This window comes from Phyllobates terribilis, unplaced genomic scaffold, assembly GCF_046119375.1.
Source record: "Phyllobates terribilis strain yellow unplaced genomic scaffold, ASM4611937v1 Scaffold_2__4_contigs__length_985480577, whole genome shotgun sequence".
In the NCBI taxonomy this organism is placed as follows: domain Eukaryota; kingdom Metazoa; phylum Chordata; class Amphibia; order Anura; family Dendrobatidae; genus Phyllobates; species Phyllobates terribilis.
Genome location: NW_027362762.1, coordinates 5785210 through 5812539, shown reverse-complemented (window position 1 = coordinate 5812539; position 27330 = coordinate 5785210). Strand labels below are relative to the sequence as shown.

At 42.6% G+C, this 27330-nt stretch overlaps 1 protein-coding gene across 2 annotated transcripts in view; it reads right to left on the bottom strand.

Moving 5' to 3' along the window:
* Positions 1–27330, bottom strand: part of SLCO2B1 (solute carrier organic anion transporter family member 2B1) — a 355225-nt gene that overhangs the window by 111663 nt on the left and 216232 nt on the right. Inside the window, exons 8-10 of one of the 2 annotated variants that reach the window (XM_073661073.1) lie at positions 13491–13593; positions 8282–8446; positions 4799–4997 (exon numbers count right to left, since the gene is read on the bottom strand). In XM_073661073.1, the coding sequence (XP_073517174.1) occupies positions 4799–4997; positions 8282–8446; positions 13491–13593 (467 nt within the window). Of the gene's footprint in view, positions 1–4798; positions 4998–8281; positions 8447–13490; positions 13597–27330 lie in introns of both variants that reach the window. The other variant, XM_073661072.1, reaches the window with a different exon arrangement.

Genomic DNA, 27330 nt, shown 5'->3' with positions numbered 1-27330 from the left:
CAGTTTTCAACTCAAAACTTTATTCTAGGTGATGTTACATTTTCACATAGGACCCCTTGTTCGAAAGGAGCTTCTGAACTCTCTCGTCCATTGAATTTGTCAGGTTTTGGATGGTTTCTGCTTCAATTGTTTTGCATGAGGACAGAATACCCTCCCAGAGCTGTTGCTTAGATGTGAACTGCCTCTCGCCATCATAGACACTCCTTTTGATGATGCTCCAGAGGTTCTCAATGGGGTAGAGGTCAGGGGAGCATGGGGGTCACACCATAAGTTTGTCCCCTTTTATGCCCATATCAGCCAGAGATGCAGATGTTTTATGTGCAGCATGAGATGGTGCATTATCATGCAGAAAAATGATCTTGCTGTGAAATACACGGTTCTTCTTCTTGAACCATGGCAGGAAGTGCTGTTTGAGAAAATCCACATACATTATGGAGTTCATCTTTAGCGCCTTCAGGGATCCTAAAGGGGCCGACAATCTCTCTCCCCATGATTCCAGCCCAAAACATTACTCCACCTCCTCCTTGTTGGCGCTGTAGCCGTGTTTGCGTGGGGTGTCCATCAACCAGCCATCCTCCACTCCATCCATCTGGACCATCGAGCGCTGCACGGCACTCATCCGTGAACAAAACAGTTTTGAAATCAGTCTTCATGTAATGTTTGGCCCACTGGAGCCGTTTCTGCTTGTGTGAAGTGGATAGAGGAGGTCGACAGGATGGCGCATGCACAGCTGCAAACCTCTGAAGGACCCTGCATCTTGTTGTTCGGGGGACGTTGGAGGCACAAGCAGCTTCAAAAACTTGTCTGCTGCTATGACAAGGCTTTTTTGCCGCTGCTCTTTCAACCTGACGTAATTGCCTGTAGGAAAGAGTCCTCAATTTGCCCTTATCAGCACGCACACGTGTGTACTGTGAATCAGCTACATACTTCTTGATTGCCAAGACACTTCATCCTGATCATCGCACAATGTTGATTGTAGTCATGCCTTGACCTAAACACTCCACAATTTGTTGCTTCTCAGCAGCCGACACATCCTTTTTCTTTCCCATTTTGGCAGAAAATGTAGGCTGCTTAATAATGTGAGAGAGCCTTCTTAAGTAGTCTTGCCTTTCATTGGACACACCTGCCAAACTAATTAGCACAGGTGTCTGCAATTGCTTACAGTGATATAAAGAGCCCTGACACACATCACCATCAATGAGTTTAACTGACAAACAAACTAATTCTTCCCTTATCACTCCTAAACACTTTTTGCATAATAATTTGGAACGCGGTGTACATGTGCTTTTCCACAAAACACCAGTGGTTCACGTAGTGAATTTTACAGTTCTAACTTGCCAACCGTGGTCTGTATGGAATTGTTCAATAAAGGGCCCAAAATTAAGATAACATAGATGGGAGAGGTCTCTATGAATAGGAATTCCTAAGTATTTGATACCCTGTGAGGGCCAGGCAAAGGGAAAGTTGGACTGGATGGAATCCTATATGGATTTGGGGAGGGAGACATCGAGGGCCTCAGACTTCGCTGCATTGATTTTAAAATTTTACCATGTAACAAAGTGATCTATTTCAGCCATAACAGCATGGATGGATATATGTGATTGAGTGATATATACTAGGACATCATCAGCAAATAGAGAGCACTTGTACTCGGTGCCTCCCACCTCAATCCACCTAATATTGGGGTTATGGCGAATTGATGAGAGCAGGTGCTCCGTCACTAGGATGTATAAGAGAGGGGACAGAGGACATCCCTGCCTTGTCCCATTGGTGATTGTGAAAGGTGATGAAAATGTTCTGACGCACCCCCTGGGCCTTGGGACACCCGGAGCCGGACCCTTTTTGGTGGATGCTGGTGGTTGTAGTCTTCGTGGCGGCGACCCGGTTCCGTGGCTCAGGGCGGTCAAACCAGTGGCGGAACTATTTATGTGGTTTTGATGTTTAAATGTCCGACTACGCCACCCGTGGATTGCGGTCAGAGTGAACCGCCGCTCCAGGGCAGACCGCTGAGGCTGGTGTTGTGGGTGCAGCAGAGCGTAGCATAACTCCCCACGGGAGGAGTATAGCCTCAGGGCAGTGTATGCGGAGGATGGGGGTGATGGTGCAGGGCAGCAGCAGTAATGACACGGAGTCAGTGATGCAGTCCAGGGCCTTTACTCACAGTTCTTATTATCCAGACCACGTCTGCAGGTAACGGCTGCCCACGTCGTACTGTGCTCACCAGGTGAGGGGCTCAGACAACTCCCAGATAACTTTGGAGCACTTCACAGGACCTCCTTTGTGTGTCCTTTGTCTGGCCTTTCTTACCAACACTTCTGTCCGGCTGCCTCGGGCCTCCTCTTGGTAAACTTGGCGCCAGTTTCCCTGACCCTATGTGGTGCCTTCCTAGCGGGTGTAGCGAGGGGCTGCGCCACATAAAATGTCAGAGCCTCCGGTTTCTAGCTGAGGGTCGTTTCCTGCCTCCACTAGTTCGGGGACCGGTCTCCCCCTTTGGCCTGACCCCTCCACGCAGGTGGATTCGGGCGTGCGGTGGCGACTCGCCCGTCCGCACCCCTGGGATCCCTTCATTCCTCGTTCCTGGAGCCTTCTCCGCTCCTCTTCCTTCCTTCTCCCTCTTCCAGGCCTGGGCCTCTGTTACTAGGCCCGCCTCCGGAGCAGAGCTCATGCAGAGCCCCTGCTCCCTGCCACTTCTGCTCAGACTTCTCTGCACTGAACTAAGATGGTGCCCACCTTTTATACTCCCTTCTCAATGCACCCAGGAACTGCTTCCTCCCTGCTCCTGCACTACAGGGTTCCCCTTCCTCAGTGTTCCCTCCCCCCACTCCAGCCAGGGACAGGGACTGTCGTGCCCATCTCAGGGGCATATTGGTCGCCCTGCCCCACGGCAATGTGGTGTAATGCATGCAGGTGTCGGGTCCTGATCCACACTCCATCCTTACCTGAGAGTGAGATATCACACCTCTGGGTGAGGTGCAATACGTCTGTAGCAACCGAGCCCTCAGGGTGCTACAGTTCCATTTATCTTCAGCCTAGGTGACGTCTTGCGATACAGGGCCGTGATTTTGGCTATAAAAGGGTCCCTTAGACCCCTACCCCAAGCTTTTTAAGAGAATCATATATGGCGTGCCAGGAGACTCTATGGAATGCTTTCTCAGCATCCAACGAGAGTATCTAATTACAAATTTTTAACTGCATCTAGCCCAGGAAATACTTTGTGCCTAGTAGCAGTGTCTGCTAGTGAGCGGATTATCCCGGTTGTTAAGCAAGCTGCACCACCTGTAGTTTAGACACTTAATTTTTTCAAAGGAAATGCTTTGGGACCATGGGATACTTAGTGAAGAGCATCAGGAGGCACCCCAAGGCATAGGGGCTGGGACTGGCAGTAGGATGCCTTGCGGTGGACAGCCGAGCTCGATCCTTATAAAAGCTTTTTAACTGCAGCAGCTTTAGTGGACGCTACTGGAGCTGGAATTACCGCGGCTGCTGGCATGAGACTTGCCCTCCAATAGATCCTTGTAAATGGATTTAAAGTGTATTCATTCAAATTAGAGGGACAATTTAAATTAAAAAGCTTAGAGCTGCCTCCACCACAGGGGGGCTCGCTCGACCCACCAGCGGACAGGCACCAGTATTGGGAGAGGGGGGCTGGCCGTCAGGGTTCACCGCGGCTCTGGCACAAACCCGGCGACACGGAGGTGGCACGGGCAGGAGCGGACTGGCCGTGTCGGCTTCTCACTTTTTGGATTTTAGAAGGGCATGACATGCCTATATCTGTGTCTCCCCCTCCTTTTACTCCTCCACCTCTTTTATTTTCGCATGACTATATGTACTTGTCACTTTTCCATGTGTTAGTTGTGTCTTCTGAGCAGTTTGTCAGCTTTTGGACACCTTTGAAGGTGTTTTCTATGTGTTTCTATGTGTTTTTGTTTGCCTGCCATTGGTTTTAACGGTGTTCGAAGGTGTTCGACGAACCGAACCGAACTCGAACACTACGGGGGTGGCTCAACACTAGTCCTAACCCCATCAGACTGTAAGTAGTGTTACAGGTGCTGACACTGATACCAAACAGGATTAGTTTACTCCAAGGGAGAAATGAGTTCTATAATGTATCCATGTATTCTAATGTAATCTAGCCATCTGGAGCGCCCACCACCTTATTCTCTAGCCAAAGTCACCAGTTGATAAGATTCCTTGTTCAGTGTCCTTTCCCTGCTCTCCCACCCTGTGCATATCCCCAGACACTCTAAGCTTGCCGAGTATCACAGGCCATGCCTCATGTGACAGCTCAGGAACAGAATTTGAAAAGCAAATTAATTTTGAAGTTTCTTTATTACTAATATGCTCTGCATAGCTTTAATAATTAATTTACCCAGAAACCCCCTTAAACATTATTAACTACATGCAGCTTGTAGATTTTTCTTGATCCTGTAAGGCCATGTACAATTAAAGTAAACACTCACTCTTCATTATTATTTTCTACATAGCTCACAAAAAATCTCCAAAACTCTGTGTTATTTTTTTTATCTCTTTACAATTATCAGACCACCATTCTTCTAATACAGAGCTTCAAATCCACTATAAGACTCCGCCACTAGAGGGAGCTCATTGCTTACAGATTTTACATTGTGCTTAATAATATCACAGTTTACAGTCAGCTCCCCCTAGTGGTGGCTGCAGATAGGCAGAGTTTTAAAATTTAAACTCTGTGTATGTTGGAGATTTGAGCTATATATGAGGACTGAATAACTGCAATGTAAACTCACTTGTACAAAACATAAATTATTTTTCGTTTTCTTACCTCAAGCGCTGGTCAGCATTAGGACTTGCAAACTGCTGTGTTGAGCATCCCAAGAAGAGCAGAGGAAGAGCAATCAGAACGCAGCACAACAATCCAATGACGCACATCGCTCCACACTGCTTTGGGGATAACTGGAACCTCTTGACGATAAATCCACCTATTACAATGCCGGCCATGGCCCCCGGGACAGTCACCGATCCTGAGGATAACGATCTTACTTTACTCAACAGTAAAAACATTACCTATGTCCGGCGGTCTGCAGAGGGCCTAAAAATTGCCCAAATCGATGGGAACAGTGCTCAAATGACATGGGAACAGCATGGGAAGGACCCCTGGAAGCATTTTTGACCCCCAGGTCACTGCTGTCAACAACGTTGTCAGAGTATTACGCCACTTTTATGGACTCACAATAAAACATACAAAAACAAAACCAAAATGGATTTTCCTGGGAAATATGTTAAGGAACATCCTTTCCAGGGTAATGACTTGTGTATAAGGCAAAATAAATAACCAAAACCAAAAATACTCCTCCACACCTTGGGCTATGTTCACATGTAGCGTTTTTGATGCATTTTTGCACTTTTGCATTACTTTCAACCAAGACAAATGCATTCACCGGGAAATGTAATTTTAACATTTTACAACCTTATCTGGCCATGTGGTGTGTGACACATCATCAGACACATGCATATGTGGCGCCCCTGCGGGTTCAGTCACCACAGAGGTACTGCATCTCACCCAGAGGTGTGATATCTCACTCTCAGGTAAGGATGGAGTTCTGCCCGGGACCCCAACACCTGCATCCAACACTACACTACTCCAGACATCAAGAGGGGCAAGATGCCTCTGGTTCTTGCTGAGCCCCTTCCCTGGCTGGAGTGGGGGGGAACCTAGTGAGGGGGAACCATGTAGTGGGTGTGGGTGGAGGACGTAGTTAGGGGAGCACATGAAAGGAAGCTGTATAAAAAGGGGAGCCATCTTAGAAAGACAAGCCAGTCAGAGTGTTCAGTCAGAGGAGGAAAGTTAGGGGAGCAGAGGCTCTGTAGGAGCTCTGCTCCAGAGCGGGCCTAGGGAGAGGCCCAGGACTGAGAAAGAAGGAGAGAGAGAGAAGAGGAGAGGGAGCAGGAGAAGGGCTCCAGGAACAGAAGGGATCCTAGGGGTATGGGCAGTGCTGGAGGCCACCTGTACGCCCAAATCTGCCAGGCGGTGGAGGGATCAAGCCGCAGAGGGGACTGGCCCCTAAACTAGTGGAGAACTACAAGGCTCAGCTAGGAACCGGAGGCTGCTGTATTTGCAAGGTGCAGTGGCCACATCCGCAACTATATCGCCGAGAAGGTGGCCACAGAGGGTCCAGAGGACTGCAGGTCGCCCAACAGGACCCGGATTGGGACACTGGTTGCGAGGCATAGGGCAGGAGGGTGAGAGCCAGCACAGGAAGACGACTGAGAAAGGCACATAGAAAGGGGTCTGTTAAGTGCTCCTGGGGGATTGCTGAACCCCGGCTTGGTGAACGCAGCGCGACGTGGGAGGCTGTAAGCTGGACAGTGCAACCTGAGGAACTTAACAACTGTGAGTAAACTCGGAAGACTGCACCCCACTGTCTCTGTGATTACTGTCTGCTCCATCACCCCCTGCACTACAACGCCCAGCACAACCCATAACATCTACACTGCCCTGGAGCTAAGCTCTACCTGTGGAGAGCCACACCATCCCTGCTGCAGTAACATCAGCTCCAGAGGACTGCTCCGCAGAGGCGGCTCCATATAGCCGCATACCACAGGTGGCGTCACGAACTTTGTATATAAATCCCCTGTAAATAATTTCCTATTGAATGACCGCCCTGGGTCACGGACCGGGTCACTGCCATTGTGACATCCCCCAGCATTTACCGGCCCGGCACCGGGTACCCGACGGCCCAGGGGGCGCGTCACATACAGTGCTGAAAAGACATGGGAACAGCATGGGGAAGACCCCTGGAAGCATCTCTGACTTCTGGGTTACTGCCTAAAACCGTGGTCATCAGACATGATCCTATATTACTGTGGTAATAGTACAGATATTTTTGGCAAAGTGACAAATATTAAACTCCATTTAAAATGGTAAAGGCGCGTGGCAAGGGACGGGGAAGTGAACGTGATGGTGAACGCAGAGGCCAAGGGCAAGATGAAACTGTGCCTTCTGAGGGAGCACAACAAGCTTCCACATCATGTTGACTTATCTTCCTGTCCCAATTTCTAGGGGGCCGCGGAACAACATTTGTGGAGCCAGAGCAGTGTGAAAAGGTTGTTGGTTGGATAGCAGATAATGCTTCTAGTCAGTTTGCAACCACCACCACCACCCTGTCTTCCACATGGTCTCAGTAGCCGTGAGTCTGGACTACATTATTATTATTACTATAGCGCCATTTACTCCATGGTGCTTTATATGTGAAAAAGGGGTATACACTGCAAAAACAAATACAATAATTTGAACAAAAACCTGACAGTGACTGGTACAGGGAAAGAAAGAACCATGCCCATGAGGGCTCACAATCTACAAGGGATGGGTGAGGATACATTAGATGGGGTTAGAGCTGGTCGTGCAGCGGTATGGTGGAGCGGTGGTTACTGCAGGTTGTAGGCTTGTCGGAAGAGGTGGGTCTTCAGGTTCCTTTTGTAGGTTTCCACGGTAGGCGAGAGTCTGATGTGTTGGGGTAGAGAGTTGCAGAGTAGGGGGGATGCAGGGGAGAAATCTTGCATGCGATTGTGGGAGGAGGAGATAAGAGGGCAGTAGAGAAGGAGATCTTGTGAGGATCGGAGGTTGAGTGCGGGTATGTACTGGGAGACTAGGTCACAGATATATGGAGGAGACAGGTTGTGAATGGCTTTGTATGTCATGGTTAGGGTTTTGAACTGGAGTCTCTGGGTAATGGGGAGCCAGTGAAGGGATTGACAGAGAGGAGAGGCCGGGGAATAGCGGGGGGGCAGGTTGATTAGTCGGGCAGCAGAGTTTAGGATAGATTGGAGGGGTGCGAGAGTGTTAGAGGGGAGGCCACAGAGCAGGAGGTTGCAGTAGTCGAGGCGGGAGATGATGAGGGCGTGCACTAGTGTTTTTGCAGATTCTTGTTTGAAGAATGTGCGGATCTGGGAGATTTTTTTTACTTGGAGTCGGCATCTTCTTCACCCTGATCCTCCTTCCTCCCACCATGTCGAGTGCCGGGAAACATCCCACACTTGCATGTAGCGATGCCCAAATATTTGATCAGCCAAAAAAAAAATCCTCTGGCGCATGTAGGCAGGGTAACATCAATCAATACGGGAGGTTGGAACCCATATTGTATGACTCCTCCTGATATTGGCTCCGCCCAGATGACTATTTAATGGTCATTTGCATACAGAGTGCGGTATAAAAAGTGATTTTCCTGCACCTGATTTAGCCCAAAGTGTCAGGTGCAGAACGCTGATTAGTTCATGTAACTGGCCCTAACATGACCCATTTACCTACCGATCATCAGATTAGCCAAGGACGCCGTGATCAAAAACTGTCTCTCCAGGAACTTGGCCATGAATGTCGCCAGCCCGCATAACATGGCCGCCAGATTCGCTTGAGCCAAAACCACTAAGATGTAGATTGGATTTTTCAAAGTCCTGAGCAAAACTTTTGGAAAAACTGAAACAAACAACAACAAAAAAAAGAATTAATAACATCAATAAGTGCAGCTTTCCAGCAATTTACCCAACGCTGGCTGGGAATTTTGTTATGCTGTACTACTGAAGTTCACCACTAGGAGTGCTGTTTAATTTTATGTCATAGAGACCAGATAAAAGCATTGATGGCGTCCAAGTGGCTAACTCCTAAAATAAAGAGACAATGGTTCCTGTAAACCCTTTAATGAAAAGGTGCTGGCTAAGGTTTTCGTACCTAAATAGATCATCCTCTCTCAGATGTCCATTATTAGAAAAACATGACTGCTTTATTCCAACAACAGTGCCACCCCAGTCTAATGGCTGCTTCTGGTATTGCAGCTTACCTCCATTGAAGTGATTGGTGCAAATCTGTAATACCACAAATAACCTGTTGATAGAGGTGGTGCTATTCTGGAAGAAAGCTGCCATATTTTAGCTAATACAGGACGACACCTTTAACATAAACCAAAGTCTAAAAGGGATTTTAAAACCATTTATAGAAAATAAAGACAATTCTATCCACAGGTCATTTCCATGCTGGTTTCAGTTTGTTAGGCTGCAATACCAGAAACCACCAGGTGTGGTGCTGTTTTTAAATGACAAGTTTTTCTAATGCTGTAAAAGCGTAATCTACTGTTCATCCTGCTCCTTCTGATTCATGAATGAAATGCAAGGATAGCAGTGAATACTGACACATTTGGCCCAGTAGAAGGGATTGCTGTTGTGATAAAACTTTGCATAGGACTGCAGAAGTTGGGAAAAAAATTGACTATATTATAAATCCCATTATTCCCCCATAATATTCGACATATGCAATTTTCATTTTCTGGTTTCAATTTTTCATATAAGCCATTTACAGCTCCTGGAAAAGTGTGAATAATCCAAGGTGTCTGTGATGTAGAGTTCTTAACACCTCGCTCTCAGGAGGATTCAGAAGGAAGATGGCATTTTCTGTATTTAGAAGAAGGTTCCATGGAGCCACCAGACTGGATAGCATCCTCCATAAATGTGCCGCCTCCTCAGGGACTCACATGATGGACAGTAGCCCCCGTCTGAAGTGTCAAGATCAAAAAACACCCACACTTGTGAAAAACTACAAGGACACCAAACATAAGGCTCCGGAGACAAAAATGTCACCGCTGGAACTGCTCTATAGAAAATATAAGGACTGAGCGCATCAAGAAATACATGATAAAATAACTGCAACATAGGAAGAAAAAATTACATAATAATAGATACAAGTAACGAAATAACTACAAAGTATTAGAAAAAAAAAGAGACGATAACTACATTGTAACAAAATAATAAAAAACACAAACTGAAAAAAAACAAATCACTAATAAATACAGATACGGGAACTACAAAAAACACTAGAAATAGAAAAAAAAGAAAATAGTTACATAATAAATACGATTGAAGAGAAAATACACACCAAAGAAATAAAAAAAACACTCAGTATATAAAACAAAGTAAGCACAAATGAACTACAAAAATCTAATAAATATATCACATAATTTATTAAAAATAAAAATAAAATAAATTAGTGATTATGTTAGTACTAGTTAAAAAAAAAAAAAAATATATATATATATATATATATATATATATATATATATATATATACACATGTTAAAATAAAGAACAAAACAATAAGTACAAACATTTAATATACATTAGCTGTAAAAAAAAAATACTATATAGTGTATTATATATACAGGATCAACATGATAAACAAAATAAAAAATCTACAAAAGGACCCACTCCAAAATGATTATATGTATATAAAAAAAGGAAATTAGTAAATACTTAAAATTGATTTATAAATAAATGTAGCAATGGTAAAACTTTACAAAACTTATTTAATACCAAACCGGATGTCAGAAATTAGAAGGTTTTGAAATGAGTTGTGCAGAAATTGAAATATAGTTCTTACTTGAAACTATTACATTTTTAAGAGTTGAAAGACCTTTTCTTGGCATTTCATATATTATAAAATCTGCAGAAGGGATCGGGGCATGAATGGTCCTGGTCCTCTCTGCAGAACCGCTGTGAGCACGATATAGAAGTAGATACACAATGCTCAACATTGAAATTAAAAACACCAAGAAGGAAAAGTGGTGGAATTCTGGAAATCACAAGATGGAGACATCCCTGAGATGCTGCCGGCAGCTCCTGTGTAATCACCTACCAATGACGTCCCCGATGTGCTCGATGGAGAAAAGTCCAGAGACGCTGCCGGCAGCTCCTGTGTAATCACCGACCAATGACGACCCCGATGTGCTCGATGGAGACAAGTCCAGAGACGCTGCCGGCAGCTCCTGTGTAATCACCGACCAATGACGACCCCGATGTGCTCGATGGAGACAAGTCCGGAGATGCTGCCGGCAGCTCCTGTGTGATCACCGGCCAATGACGTCCCCGATGTGCTCGATGGAGACAAGTCCAGAGACGCTGCCGGCAGCTCCTGTGTGATCACCGGCCAATGACGTCCTCAATGTGCTCGATGGAGACAAGTCTGGAGACGCTGCCAGCAGCTCCTGTGTAATCACCAACCAATGAAGTCTCCGATGTGCTCGATGGAGACAAGTCCGGAGATGCTGCCGGCAGCTCCTGTGTGATCACCGACCAATGACGTCCTCAATGTGCTCGATGGAGACAAGTCTGGAGACGCTGCCAGCAGCTCCTGTGTAATCACCAACCAATGAAGTCTCCGATGTGCTCGATGGAGACAAGTCCGGAGACGCTGCTGGCAGCTCCTGTGTGATCACCGACCAATGACGTCCCCGATGTGCTCGATGGAGACAAGTCCGGAGACGCTGCCAGCAGCATCTGTGTAATCACCAACCAATGATGTCCCCAATGTGCTCGATGGAAACAAGTCTGAAGATGTTGCAGCCACGGGAGCAGGTTTAGACCACGCAGGCGCTCACAGTAGCACGATCCACACGTGGCCTATCTTATAAGTGTGAGGATTTCTGCGTTTGATGCTCACGCCCTAGACTGAATAAATCAATATATTTTGGAAAATATTGCTTCCATTTTTCATCATTTGCAGATCAGTGACGTCTCCATCCTGTAATTTGCATAATTCCACCACTTTTTTCTTGTCGGTGCAATAATTTGAATGTTAAGTAGTGTATTATAGCGGTTAATACAATGACCTTGGTGGAGACGACTTCTATAGAAAGAGCAGCCAGTGACGGAGGTTATTATTACACATGGAATGGAGCAATCTATGAATTTCTATACAAAAAAGACACAATGTAACAATGTATCACTGATGTTTATCTAAAAAGGAGAAATCAACCAAATGACAGGATGACTCAGGGCTGTGAGGTCTGACCGGCCGCCTCCGCCAGATGGGACTGGGCGTTATTTAATGCATGTCGTTACATTTAGGAAACCATAACAATCCATTGTGAGATCAGCACATGGAGGAGCGCTTGTAATATCCGCTCTATTATTCATATAGAAGCATTTAATCCTTAAAGACAAGCCACTCTCCACATTTTATTATGATTTACTATTGCGGTGGTCATCCGGCTTTCTTCTTCTTGCTCTTTGTTTCCTTCGCAGCGATACATCATCTTCTCCTACTGTATATTGCTGCATTACCAGGAGAACGGGAGGTGAGGAAAGGGAGAAAGGAATTGGGATAATAGTAGGAAAAAAGAAAGAGAATAATATTGGGAGAATGTGAAAAGGAAAAAAAAAGGGAATTCAAATTAGGATAAAAAAAGAAAGTTAAGAAACACAAATGAAACCAGGAAAGGAAGGGAAATGAAGAAAAGAAAATGAAAAGAAAAGAAAAGGGCGGAACAGGGGAAAAAGAAAGAAGAAGGAATCTGAAGGAAGAATAAAGAAGCCATTGAGGAGCAGGAGGAAGTGAAGAAAAGGAGAAAAGAAAGAAAATAGAACAGCAAATAAAAAATAAAATGATTGAGGAAAAAGAAAGAGAGGGACAAAAATGATGTCATTGTAGTGGAAGTGAAGGATGATAAAATAATAAAAGACGGGAAAGTGAAAAAAGGGGAAAAAAAAGGAGAAGGAGGGTTCTGAAAAGTGCCTGGAAATGGAAAGAGAGAAAGAAGGGAAAATGAAGGAGAAGAGGAAAAGAGATAAAAAATAAAACAAAGGAAAAACATGAGGAAAGAGAGTGAAAGGTGATAAGGGAGGGTGATCGAGTGAAAGAAAAGAGGAGGAGATATGAAAAGGGAAGAGGAAGGGGAAGGAGGAAAACAAAACAGGCAAGAAAATGAAAAGATCACGGAGAAGAGGAAGAGATGAAAAAGAGAAGCAATGAAGGGGGAAGAAAAGGAAGGCAAATGAATAAGAAAGGCAGAAGAGAAAAAGGGAACTGTAAAGGAAAGGGAATGTGAAAAGCATAAAGAAAGGAAGTGAATGGAAGAGGGAAGAAGAAAAAGAGGGAAGATGAGGGGGAAAGGTAGGGGAAACAAAAGCAATGAAATTTAAAAGCATAAAGGGAAAGGGGAAGAGAAGGAGAAAATAGAGAAAGGGAAGGGGAGGAAGGGTAAAAGGTATGAAAAAAGGGAAAAGGCAATAAAAAGTGTCAGTAGAGTAAAAGGAGAAGAGAAGAGAAGTGGAAAAAGAGGGAAAGGGAAGGAAAGTAGAATGAAGAAAAAATGAGAAAAAAGGAAGAGAATTGTAAAAGGAAAGCGTCATAATTAGTAACAGTAAAGTGAAAGGGGAGGAGAACAACTGGAAAAATGGGAACGAAGAAAGGTAGAAGATGAAGGGAAAATAAAAAAGTAATGACGAATAGGAAGGGATAAATGACAGGCACAAGGAGAAGAAAAGTACAAGGAAAAAGAAGAAAAATGCAGAACATTTCATACCACAGATGATCTTCCCGCAGTTATCATGGGAAAACCTTTCCACTTTCCCTTTGTATATAACCTGGCCTCGTGCTACTTCCCAGACTTCTGTGTCATTTGAATGTACCCAGCCTTACAGAGGTTACAGAGAGTCCCTGGGGACACATTATGGGGGACAATGAGGTGCAGTACCTCTGATGAAACTTGCCAAGGACACGGGTTCGGTGCAGTCAGGATTTTTTTTTAAGGCATCCATCAGGCCGGGTTTCCCCTCCTCTGCGCTCTCACATGTAACCTGCTAGAAGAAGAGAGAAAAGAATCTCAAGAGAGCGAAGAAAAGGTGACGAGTCGTCCGCAACGCACCGAAGAGTTAATAAGAGACAGAGAATGTCACAGCTATTCATCATCATCATCATCATCATCATCATCATCATCATCATCATCAAGGTGCGCAACCACCAATACCAACCATAATACGCAGGAGTAGCAGAGCCGAATACGCTCCTGTGTAACTCCACAGATAACACAGTGATAACTCTGAGTACAGATAATGTAGTAGATGTCACCTGCAGTCCTATGTAACACCACAGATAACACAGTGATATCTCTCTGAGTACAGATAATGTAGTAGATGTCACCTGCAGTCCTATGTAACACCACAGATAATACAGTGATAACTCTCTGAGTACAGATAATGTAGTAGATGTCACCTGCAGTCCTATGTAACACCACAGATAACATAGTGATAACTCTCTAAGTACAGATAATGTAGTAGATGTCACCTGCAGTCCTATGTAACATCACAGATAACACAGTGATAACTCTCTGAGTACAGATAATGTAGTAGATGTCACCTGCAGTCCTATGTAACACCACAGGTAACACAGTGATAACTCTCTGAGTACAGATAATGTAGTAGGTGTCACCTGCAGTCCTATGTAACACCACAGATAACACAGTGATAACTCTCTGAGTACAGATAATGTAGTAGATGTCACCTGCAGTCCTATGTAACACCACAGATAACACAGTGATATCTCTCTGAGTACAGATTATGTAGTAGATGTCACCTGCAGTCCTATGTAACACCACAGATAACACAGTGATAACTATCTGAGTACAGATAATGTAGTAGATGTCACCTGCAGTCCTATGTAACACCACAGATAACACAATGATAACTCTCTGAGTACAGATAATGTAGTACATGTTGCCTGCAGTCCTATGTAACACCACAGATAACACAGTGATAACTCTCTGAGTACAGATAATGTAGTAGTTGTCACCTGCAGTCCTATGTAACACCACAGATAACACAGTGATAACTCTCAGTACAGATAATGTAGTAGATGTCACCTGCAGTCCTATGTAACAGCACAGATATCACAGTGATAACTCTGAGTACAGATAATGTAGTAGATGTCACCTGCAGTCCTATGTAACACCACAGATAACACAGTGATAACTCTCTGAGTACAGATAATGTAGTAGATGTCACCTGCAGTCCTATGTAACACCACAGATAACACAGTGATAACTCTCTGAGTACAGATAATGTAGTAGATGTCACCTGCAGTCCTATGTAACACCACAGATAACACAGTGATAACTCTGAGTACAGGTAATGTAGTAGATGTCACCTGCAGTCCTATGTAACACCACAGATAACACAGTGATATCTCTCTGAGTACAGATAATGTAGTAGATGTCACATGCAGTCCTATGTAACTCCACAGATAACACAGTGATAACTCTCTGAGTACAGATAATGCAGTAGTTGTCATCTGCAGTCCTATGTAACACCACAGATAACATAGTGATAACTCTCTGAGTACAGATAATGCAGTAGATGTCATCTGCAGTCCTATGTAACACCACAGATAACACAGTGATATCTCTCTGAGTACAGATAATGTAGTAGATGTCACCTGCAGTCCTATGTAACACCACAGATAATACAGTGATAACTCTCTGAGTACAGATAATGTAGGAGATGCCACCTGCAGTCCTATGTAACACCACAGATAACACAGTGATAACTCTCTGAGTACAGATAATGTAGTAGATGTCACCTGCAGTCCTATGTAACAACACAGATAACACAGTGATAACTCTCTGAGTACAGATAATGTAGTAGATGTCACCTGCAGTCCTATGTAACACCACAGATAACACAGTGATGAGTCTCTGAGTACAGATAATGTAGTAGATGTCACCTGCAGTCCTATGTAACACCACGGATAACACAGTGATAACTCTCTGAGTACAGATAATGTAGTAGATGTCACCTGCAGTCCTATGTAACACCACAGATAACACAGTGATAACTCTCTAAGTACAGATAATGTAGTAGATGTCACCTGCAGTCCTATGTAACACCACGGATAACACAGTGATAACTCTCTGAGTACAGATAATGTAGTAGATGTCACCTGCAGTCCTATGTAACACCACAGATAACACAGTGATATCTCTCTGAGTACAGATAATGTAGTAGATGTCACCTGCAGTCCTATGTAACACCACAGATAATACAGTGATAACTCTCTGAGTACAGATAATGTAGTAGATGTCACCTGCAGTCCTATGTAACACCACAGATAACACAGTGATAACTCTCTAAGTACAGATAATGTAGTAGATGTCACCTGCAGTCCTATGTAACACCACAGATAACACAGTGATAACTCTCTAAGTACAGATAATGTAGTAGATGTCACCTGTAGTCCTATGTAACATCACAGATAACACAGTGATAACTCTCTGAGTACAGATAATGTAGTAGATGTCACCTGCAGTCCTATGTAACACCACAGGTAACACAGTGATAACTCTCTGAGTACAGATAATGTAGTAGGTGTCACCTGCAGTCCTATGTAACACCACAGATAACACAGTGATAACTCTCTGAGTACAGATAATGTAGTAGATGTCACCTGCAGTCCTATGTAACACCACAGATAACACAGTGATAACTCTCTGAGTACAGATAATGTAGTAGATGTCATCTGCAGTCCTATGTAACACCACAGATAACACAGTGATAACTCTCCGAGTACAGATAATGTAGTAGATGTCACCTGCAGTCCTATGTAACACCACAGATAACACAGTGATACCTCTCTGAGTACAGATAATGTAGTAGATGTCGCCTGCAGTCCTATGTAACACCACAGATAACACAGTGATAACTCTCTGAGTACAGATAATGTAGTAGATGTCACCTGCAGTCCTATGTAACACCACAGATAACACAGTGATAACTCTGAGTACAGATAATGTAGTAGATGTCACCTGCAGTCCTATGTAACACCACAGATAACACAGTGAAAACTCTGAGTACAGATAATGTAGTAGATGTCATCTGCAGTCCTATGTAACAGCACAGATAACACAGTGATAACTCTGAGTACAGATAATGTAGTAGATGTCACCTGCAGTCCTATGTAACACCACAGATAACACAGTGATACCTCTCTGAGTACAGATAATGTAGTAGATGTCGCCTGCAGTCCTATGTAACACCACAGATAACACAGTCATAACTCTCTGAGTACAGATAATGTAGTAGATGTCACCTGCAGTCCTATGTAACACCACAGATAACACAGTGAAAACTCTGAGTACAGATAATGTAGTAGATGTCATCTGCAGTCCTATGTAACAGCACAGATAACACAGTGATAACTCTGAGTACAGATAATGTAGTAGATGTCACCTGCAGTCCTATGTAACACCACAGATAACACAGTGATAACTCTCTGAGTACAGATAATGTAGTAGATGTCACCCGCAGTCCTATGTAACACCACAGATAACACAGTGATAACTCTCTGAGTACAGATAATGTAGTAGATGTCACCTGCAGTCCTATGTAACACCACAGATAACACAGTGATAACTCTCTGAGTACAGATAATGTAGTAGATGTCACCTGCAGTCCTATGTAACACCACAGATAACACAGTGATAACTATCTGAGTACAGATAATGTAGTAGATGTCACCTGCAGTCCTATGTAACACCACAGATAACACAATGATAACTCTCTGAGTACAGATAATGTAGTAGATGTCACCTGCAGTCCTATGTAACACCACAGATAACACAGTGATAACTCTCCGAGTACAGATAATGTAGTAGATGTCACCTGCAGTCCTATGTAACACCACAGATAACACAGTGATAACTCTCTGAGTACAGATAATGTAGTAGATGTCACCTGCAGTCCTATGTAACACCACAGATAACACAGTGATATCTCTCTGAGTACAGATTATGTAGTAGATGTCACCTGCAGTCCTATGTAACACCACAGATAACACAGTGATAACTATCTGAGTACAGATAATGTAGTAGATGTCACCTGCAGTCCTATGTAACACCACAGATAACACAATGATAACTCTCTGAGTACAGATAATGTAGTAGATGTTGCCTGCAGTCCTATGTAACACCACAGATAACACAGTGATAACTCTCTGAGTACAGATAATGTAGTAGTTGTCACCTGCAGTCCTATGTAACACCACAGATAACACAGTGATAACTCTCTGAGTACAGATAATGTAGTAGATGTCGCCTGCAGTCCTATGTAACACCACAGATAACACAGCGATAACTCTCTGAGTACAGATAATGTAGTAGATGTCACCTGCAGTCCTATGTAACACCACAGATAACACAGTGATAACTCTCCGAGTACAGATAATGTAGTAGATTTCACCTGCAGTCCTATGTAACACCACAGATAACACAGTGATAACTCTCTGAGTACAGATAATGTAGTAGATGTCACCTGCAGTCCTATGTAACACCACAGATAACACAGTGATAACTCTCCGAGTACAGATAATGTAGTAGATTTCACCTGCAGTCCTATGTAACACCACAGATAACACAGTGATAACTCTCCGAGTACAGATAATGTAGTAGATTTCACCTGCAGTCCTATGTAACACCACAGATAACACAGTGATAACTCTCTGAGTACAGATAATGTAGTAGATGTCACCTGCAGTCCTATGTAACATCACAGATAACACAGTGATAACTCTCAGTACAGATAATGTAGTAGATGTCACCTGCAGTCCTATGTAACAGCACAGATATCACAGTGATAACTCTGAGTACAGATAATGTAGTAGATGTCACCTGCAGTCCTATGTAACACCACAGATAACACAGTGATAACTCTCTGAGTACAGATAATGTAGTAGATGTCACCTGCAGTCCTATGTAACACCACAGATAACACAGTGATAACTCTCTGAGTACAGATAATGTAGTAGTTGTCACCTGCAGTCCTATGTAACACCACAGATAACACAGTGATAACTCTCTGAGTACAGATAATGTAGTAGATGTCACCTGCAGTCCTATGTAACACCACAGATAACACAGTGATAACTCTCTGAGTACAGATAATGTAGTAGATGTCACCTGCAGTCCTATGTAACACCACAGATAACACAGTGATAACTCTCTGAGTACAGATAATGTAGTAGATGTCACCTGCAGTCCTATGCAACACCACAGATAACACAGTGATAACTCTGTGAGTACAGGTAATGTAGTAGATGTCACCTGCAGTCCTATGTAACACCACAGATAACACAGTGATATCTATCTGAGTACAGATAATGTAGTAGATGTCACATGCAGTCCTATGTAACTCCACAGATAACACAGTGATAACTCTCTGAGTACAGATAATGCAGTAGTTGTCATCTGCAGTCCTATGTAACACCACAGATAACATAGTGATAACTCTCTGAGTACAGATAATGCAGTAGATGTCATCTGCAGTCCTATGTAACACCACAGATAACACAGTGATATCTCTCTGAGTACAGATAATGTAGTAGATGTCAACTGCAGTCCTATGTAACACCACAGATAACACAGTGATAACTCTCTGAGTACAGATAATGTAGTAGATGTCATCTGCAGTCCTATGTAACACCACAGATAACACAGTGATAACTCTCTGAGTACAGATAATGTAGTAGATGTCGCCTGCAGTCCTATGTAACACCACAGATAACACAGTGATAACTCTCTGAGTACAGATAATGTAGTAGATGTCACCTGCAGTCCTATGTAACACCACAGATAACACAGTGATAACTCTCCGAGTACAGATAATGTAGTAGATGTCACCTGCAGTCCTATGTAACACCACAGATAACACAGTGATACCTCTCTGAGTACAGATAATGTAGTAGATGTCGCCTGCAGTCCTATGTAACACCACAGATAACACAGTGATAACTCTCTGAGTACAGATAATGTAGTAGATGTCACCTGCAGTCCTATGTAACACCACAGATAACACAGTGAAAACTCTGAGTACAGATAATGTAGTAGATGTCATCTGCAGTCCTATGTAACAGCACAGATAACACAGTGATAACTCTGAGTACAGATAATGTAGTAGATGTCACCTGCAGTCCTATGTAACACCACAGATAACACAGTGATAACTCTCTGAGTACAGATAATGTAGTAGATGTCACCCGCAGTCCTATGTAACACCACAGATAACACAGTGATAACTCTCTGAGTACAGATAATGTAGTAGATGTCACCTGCAGTCCTATGTAACACCACAGATAACACAGTGATAACTCTCTGAGTACAGATAATGTAGTAGATGTCACCTGCAGTCCTATGTAACACCACAGATAACACAGTGATAACTCTCTGAGTACAGATAATGTAGTAGATGTCACCTGCAGTCCTATGTAACACCACAGATAACACAGTGATAACTATCTGAGTACAGATAATGTAGTAGATGTCACCTGCAGTCCTATGTAACACCACAGATAACACAATGATAACTCTCTGAGTACAGATAATGTAGTAGATGTCACCTGCAGTCCTATGTAACACCACAGATAACACAGTGATAACTCTCCGAGTACAGATAATGTAGTAGATGTCACCTGCAGTCCTATGTAACACCACAGATAACACAGTGATAACTCTCTGAGTACAGATAATGTAGTAGATGTCACCTGCAGTCCTATGTAACACCACAGATAACACAGTGAAAACTCTGAGTACAGATAATGTAGTAGATGTCACCTGCAGTCCTATGTAACACCACAGATAACACAGTGATAACTCTGAGTACAGATAATGTAGTAGATGTCACCTGCAGTCCTATGTAACACCACAGATAACACAGTGATAACTCTCTGAGTACAGATAATGTAGTAGATGTCACCTGCAGTCCTATGTAACACCACAGATAACACAGTGATAACTCTCTGAGTACAGATAATGTAGTAGATGTCACCTGCAGTCCTATGTAACACCACAGATAACACAGTGATATCTCTCGGAGTACAGATTATGTAGTAGATGTCACCTGCAGTCCTATGTAACACCACAGATAACACAGTGATAACTATCTGAGTACAGATAATGTAGTAGATGTCACCTGCAGTCCTATGTAACACCACAGATAACACAATGATAACTCTCTGAGTACAGATAATGTAGTAGATGTTGCCTGCAGTCCTATGTAACACCACAGATAACACAGTGATAACTCTCTGAGTACAGATAATGTAGTAGTTGTCATCTGCAGTCCTATGTAACACCACAGATAACACAGTGATAACTCTCTGAGTACAGATAATGTAGTAGATGTCGCCTGCAGTCCTATGTAACACCACAGATAATACAGTGCTAACTCTCTGAGTACAGATAATGTAGTAGATGTCACCTGCAGTCCTATGTAACACCACAGATAACACAGTGATAACTCTCTGAGTACAGATAATGTAGTAGATGTCACATGCAGTCCTATGTAACACCACAGATAACACAGTGATAACTCTCTGAGTACAGATAATGTAGTAGATGTCACCTGCAGTCCTATGTAACACCACAGATAACACAGTGCTAACTCTCTGAGTACAGATAATGTAGTAGATGTCACCTGCAGTCCTATGTAACACCACAGATAACACAGTGATAACTCTCTGAGTACAGATAATGTAGTAGATGTCACATGCAGTCCTATGTAACACCACAGATAACACAGTGATAACTCTCTGAGTACAGATAATGTAGTAGATGTCACCTGCAGTCCTATGTAACACCACAGATAACACAGTGATAACTCTCTGAGTACAGATAATGTAGTAGATGTCACCTGCAGTCCTATGTAACACCACAGATAACACAGTGATAACTCTCTGAGTACAGATAATGTAGTAGATGTCACCTGCAGTCCTATGTAACACCACAGATAACACAGTGATAACTCTCTGAGTACAGATAATGTAGTAGATGTCACCTGCAGTCCTATGTAACACCACAGATAACACAGTGATAACTCTCTGAGTACAGATAATGTAGTATATGTCACCTGCAGTCCTATGTAACACCACAGATAACACAGTGATAACTCCCTGAGTACAGATAATGTAGTAGATGTCACCTGCAGTCCTATGTAACAACACAGATAACACAGTGATAACTCTCTGAGTACAGATAATGTAGTAGATGTCACCTGCAGTCCTATGTAACACCACAGATAACACAGTGATAACTCTCTGAGTACAGATAATGCAGTAGGTGTCACCTGCAGTCCTATGTAACACCACAGATAACATAGTGATAACTCTCTGAGTACAGATAATGCAGTAGATGTCATCTGCAGTCCTATGTAACACCACAGATAACACAGTGATAACTCTCTGAGTACAGATAATGTAGTAGATGTCACCTGCAGTCCTATGTAACACCACAGATAACACAGTGATAACTCTCTGAGTACAGATAATGTAGTAGATGTCACCTGCAGTCCTATGTAACACCACAGATAACACAGTGATAACTCTCTGAGTACAGATAATGTAGTAGATGTCACCTGCAGTCCTATGTAACACCACAGATAACACAGTGATAACTCTCTGAGTACAGATAATGTAGTAGATGTCACATGCAGTCCTATGTAACACCACAGATAACACAGTGATAACTCTCTGAGTACAGATAATGTAGTAGATGTCACCTGCAGTCCTATGTAACACCACAGATAACATAGTGATAACTCTCTGAGTACAGATAATGCAGTAGATGTCATCTGCAGTCCTATGTAACACCACAGATAACACAGTGATAACTCTCTGAGTACAGATAATGTAGTAGATGTCACCTGCAGTCCTATGTAACACCACAGATAACACAGTGATAACTCTCTGAGTACATATAATGTAGTAGATATCACCTGCTGTCCTATGTAACACCACAGATAACACAGTGATAACTCTCTGAGTATAGATAATGTAGTATATGTCACCTGCAGTCCTATGTAACACCACAGATAACACAGTGATAACTCTCTGAGTACAGATAATGTAGTAGATATCAACTGCTGTCCTATGTAACACCACAGATAACACAGTGATAACTCTCTGAGTACAGATAATGTAGTAGATGTCACCTGCAGTCCTATGTAACTCCACAGATAACACAGTGATAACTCTCTGAGTACAGATAATGTAGTAGATGTCACCTGCAGTCCTATGTAACACCACAGATAACACAGTGATATCTCTCTGAGTACAGATAATGTAGTAGATGTCACCTGCAGTCCTATGTAACACCACAGATAACACAGTGATAACTCTCTGAGTACAGATAATGTAGTAGATGTCACTTGCAGTCCTGTGTAACACCACAGATAACACAGTGATAACTCTCTGAGTATAGATAATGTAGTATATGTCACCTGCAGTCCTATGTAACACCACAGATAACACAGTGATAACTCCCTGAGTACAGATAATGTAGTAGATGTCACCTGCAGTCCTATGTAACACCACAGATAACACAGTGATAACTCTCTGAGTACAGATAATGTAGTAGATGTCACCTGCAGTCCTATGTAACACCACAGATAACACAGTGACAACTCTCTGAGTACAGATAATGCAGTAGGTGTCACCTGCAGTCCTATGTAACACCACAGATAACACAGTGATAACTCTCTGAGTACAGATAATGTAGTAGATGTCACCTGCAGTCCTATGTAACACCACAGATAACACAGTGATAACTCTCTGAGTACAGATAATGTAGTAGATGTCACCTGCAGTCCTATGTAACACCACAGATAACACAGTGATAACTCTCTGAGTACAGATAATGTAGTAGATGTCACCTGCAGTAGTATGTAACACCACAGATAACACAGTGATAACTCTCTGAGTACAGATAATGTAGTAGATGTCACCTGCAGTCCTATGTAACACCACAGATAACACAGTGATAACTCTCTGAGTACAGATAATGTAGTAGATGTCACATGCAGTCCTATGTAACACCACAGATAACACAGTGATAACTCTCTGAGTACAGATAATGTAGTAGATGTCACCTGCAGTCCTATGTAACACCACAGATAACATAGTGATAACTCTCTGAGTACAGATAATGCAGTAGATGTCTTCTGCAGTCCTATGTAACACCACAGATAACACAGTGATAACTCTCTGAGTACAGATAATGTAGTAGATGTCACCTGCAGTCCTATGTAACACCACAGATAACACAGTGATAACTCTCTGAGTACATATAATGTAGTAGATATCACCTGCTGTCCTATGTAACACCACAGATAACACAGTGATAACTCTCTGAGTATAGATAATGTAGTATATGTCACCTGCAGTCCTATGTAACACCACAGATAACACAGTGATAACTCTCTGAGTACAGATAATGTAGTAGATATCACCTGCTGTCCTATGTAACACCACAGATAACACAGTGATAACTCTCTGAGTACAGATAATGTAGTAGATGTCACCTGCAGTCCTATGTAACTCCACAGATAACACAGTGATAACTCTCTGAGTACAGATAATGTAGTAGATGTCACCTGCAGTCCTATGTAACACCACAGATAACACAGTGATATCTCTCTGAGTACAGATAATGTAGTAGATGTCACCTGCAGTCCTATGTAACACCACAGATAACACAGTGATAACTCTCTGAGTACAGATAATGTAGTAGATGTCACTTGCAGTCCTGTGTAACACCACAGATAACACAGTGATAACTCTCTGAGTATAGATAATGTAGTATATGTCACCTGCAGTCCTATGTAACACCACAGATAACACAGTGATAACTCCCTGAGTACAGATAATGTAGTAGATGTCACCTGCAGTCCTATGTAACACCACAGATAACACAGTGATAACTCTCTGAGTACAGATAATGTAGTAGATGTCACCTGCAGTCCTATGTAACACCACAGATAACACAGTGATAACTCTCTGAGTACAGATAATGCAGTAGGTGTCACCTGCAGTCCTATGTAACACCACAGATAACACAGTGATAACTCTCTGAGTACAGATAATGTAGTAGATGTCACCTGCAGTCCTATGTAACACCACAGATAACACAGTGATAACTCTCTGAGTACAGATAATGTAGTAGATGTCATCTGCAGTCCTATGTAACACCACAGATAACACAGTGATAACTCTCTGAGTACAGATAATGTAGTAGATGTCATCTGCAGTCCTATGTAACTCCACAGATAACACAGTGATAACTCTCTGAGTACAGATAATGCAGTAGATGTAATCTGCAGTCCTATGTAACTCCACAGATAACACAGTGATAACTCTCTGAGTACAGATAATGCAGTAGATGTCATCTGCAGTCCTATGTAACACCACAGATAACATAGTGATAACTCTCTGAGTACAGATAATGCAGTAGATGTCATCTGCAGTCCTATGTAACACCACAGATAACACAGTGATAACCCTCTGAGTACAGATAATGTAGTAGATATCACCTGCAGTCCTATGTAACACCACAGATAACACAGTGATAACTCTCTGAGTACAGATAATGTAGTAGATGTCACCTGCAGTCCTATGTAACTCCACAGATAACACAGTGATAACTCTCTGAGTACAGATAATGTAGTAGATGTCACATGCAGTCCTATGTAACACCACAGATAACACAGTGATATCTCTCTGAGTACAGATAATGTAGTAGATGTCACCTGCAGTCCTATGTAACACCACAGATAACACAGTGATAACTCTCTGAGTACAGATAATGTAGTAGATGTCACTTGCAGTCCTGTGTAACACCACAGATAACACAGTGATAACTCTCTGAGTATAGATAATGTAGTATATGTCACCTGCAGTCCTATGTAACACCACAGATAACACAGTGATAACTCCCTGAGTACAGATAATGTAGTAGATGTCACCTGCAGTCCTATGTAACACCACAGATAACACAGTGATAACTCTCTGAGTACAGATAATGTAGTAGATGTCACCTGCAGTCCTATGTAACACCACAGATAACACAGTGATAACTCTCTGAGTACAGATAATGCAGTAGGTGTCACCTGCAGTCCTATGTAACACCACAGATAACACAGTGATAACTCTCTGAGTACAGATAATGTAGTAGATGTCACCTGCAGTCCTATGTAACACCACAGATAACACAGTGATAACTCTCTGAGTACAGATAATGTAGTAGATGTCATCTGCAGTCCTATGTAACACCACAGATAACACAGTGATAACTCTCTGAGTACAGATAATGTAGTAGATGTCACCTGCAGTCCTATGTAACACCACAGATAACACAGTGATAACTCTCTGAGTACAGATAATGTAGTAGATGTCACCTGCAGTCCTATGTAACACCACAGATAACACAGTGATAACTCTCTGAGTACAGATAATGTAGTAGATGTCACCTGCAGTCCTATGTAACACCACAGATAACACAGTGATAACTCTCTGAGTACAGATAATGTAGTAGATGTCACCTGCAGTCCTATGTAACACCACAGATAACACAGTGATAACTCTCTGAGTACAGATAATGTAGTATATGTCACCTGCAGTCCTATGTAACACCACAGATAACACAGTGATAACTCCCTGAGTACAGATAATGTAGTAGATGTCACCTGCAGTCCTATGTAACAACACAGATAACACAGTGATAACTCTCTGAGTACAGATAATGTAGTAGATGTCACCTGCAGTCCTATGTAACACCACAGATAACACAGTGATAACTCTCTGAGTACAGATAATGCAGTAGGTGTCACCTGCAGTCCTATGTAACACCACAGATAACATAGTGATAACTCTCTGAGTACAGATAATGCAGTAGATGTCATCTGCAGTCCTATGTAACACCACAGATAACACAGTGATAACTCTCTGAGTACAGATAATGTAGTAGATGTCACCTGCAGTCCTATGTAACACCACAGATAACACAGTGATAACTCTCTGAGTACAGATAATGTAGTAGATGTCACCTGCAGTCCTATGTAACACCACAGATAACACAGTGATAACTCTCTGAGTACAGATAATGTAGTAGATGTCACCTGCAGTCCTATGTAACACCACAGATAACACAGTGATAACTCTCTGAGTACAGATAATGTAGTAGATGTCACATGCAGTCCTATGTAACACCACAGATAACACAGTGATAACTCTCTGAGTACAGATAATGTAGTAGATGTCACCTGCAGTCCTATGTAACACCACAGATAACATAGTGATAACTCTCTGAGTACAGATAATGCAGTAGATGTCATCTGCAGTCCTATGTAACACCACAGATAACACAGTGATAACTCTCTGAGTACAGATAATGTAGTAGATGTCACCTGCAGTCCTATGTAACACCACAGATAACACAGTGATAACTCTCTGAGTACATATAATGTAGTAGATATCACCTGCTGTCCTATGTAACACCACAGATAACACAGTGATAACTCTCTGAGTATAGATAATGTAGTATATGTCACCTGCAGTCCTATGTAACACCACAGATAACACAGTGATAACTCTCTGAGTACAGATAATGTAGTAGATATCAACTGCTGTCCTATGTAACACCACAGATAACACAGTGATAACTCTCTGAGTACAGATAATGTAGTAGATGTCACCTGCAGTCCTATGTAACTCCACAGATAACA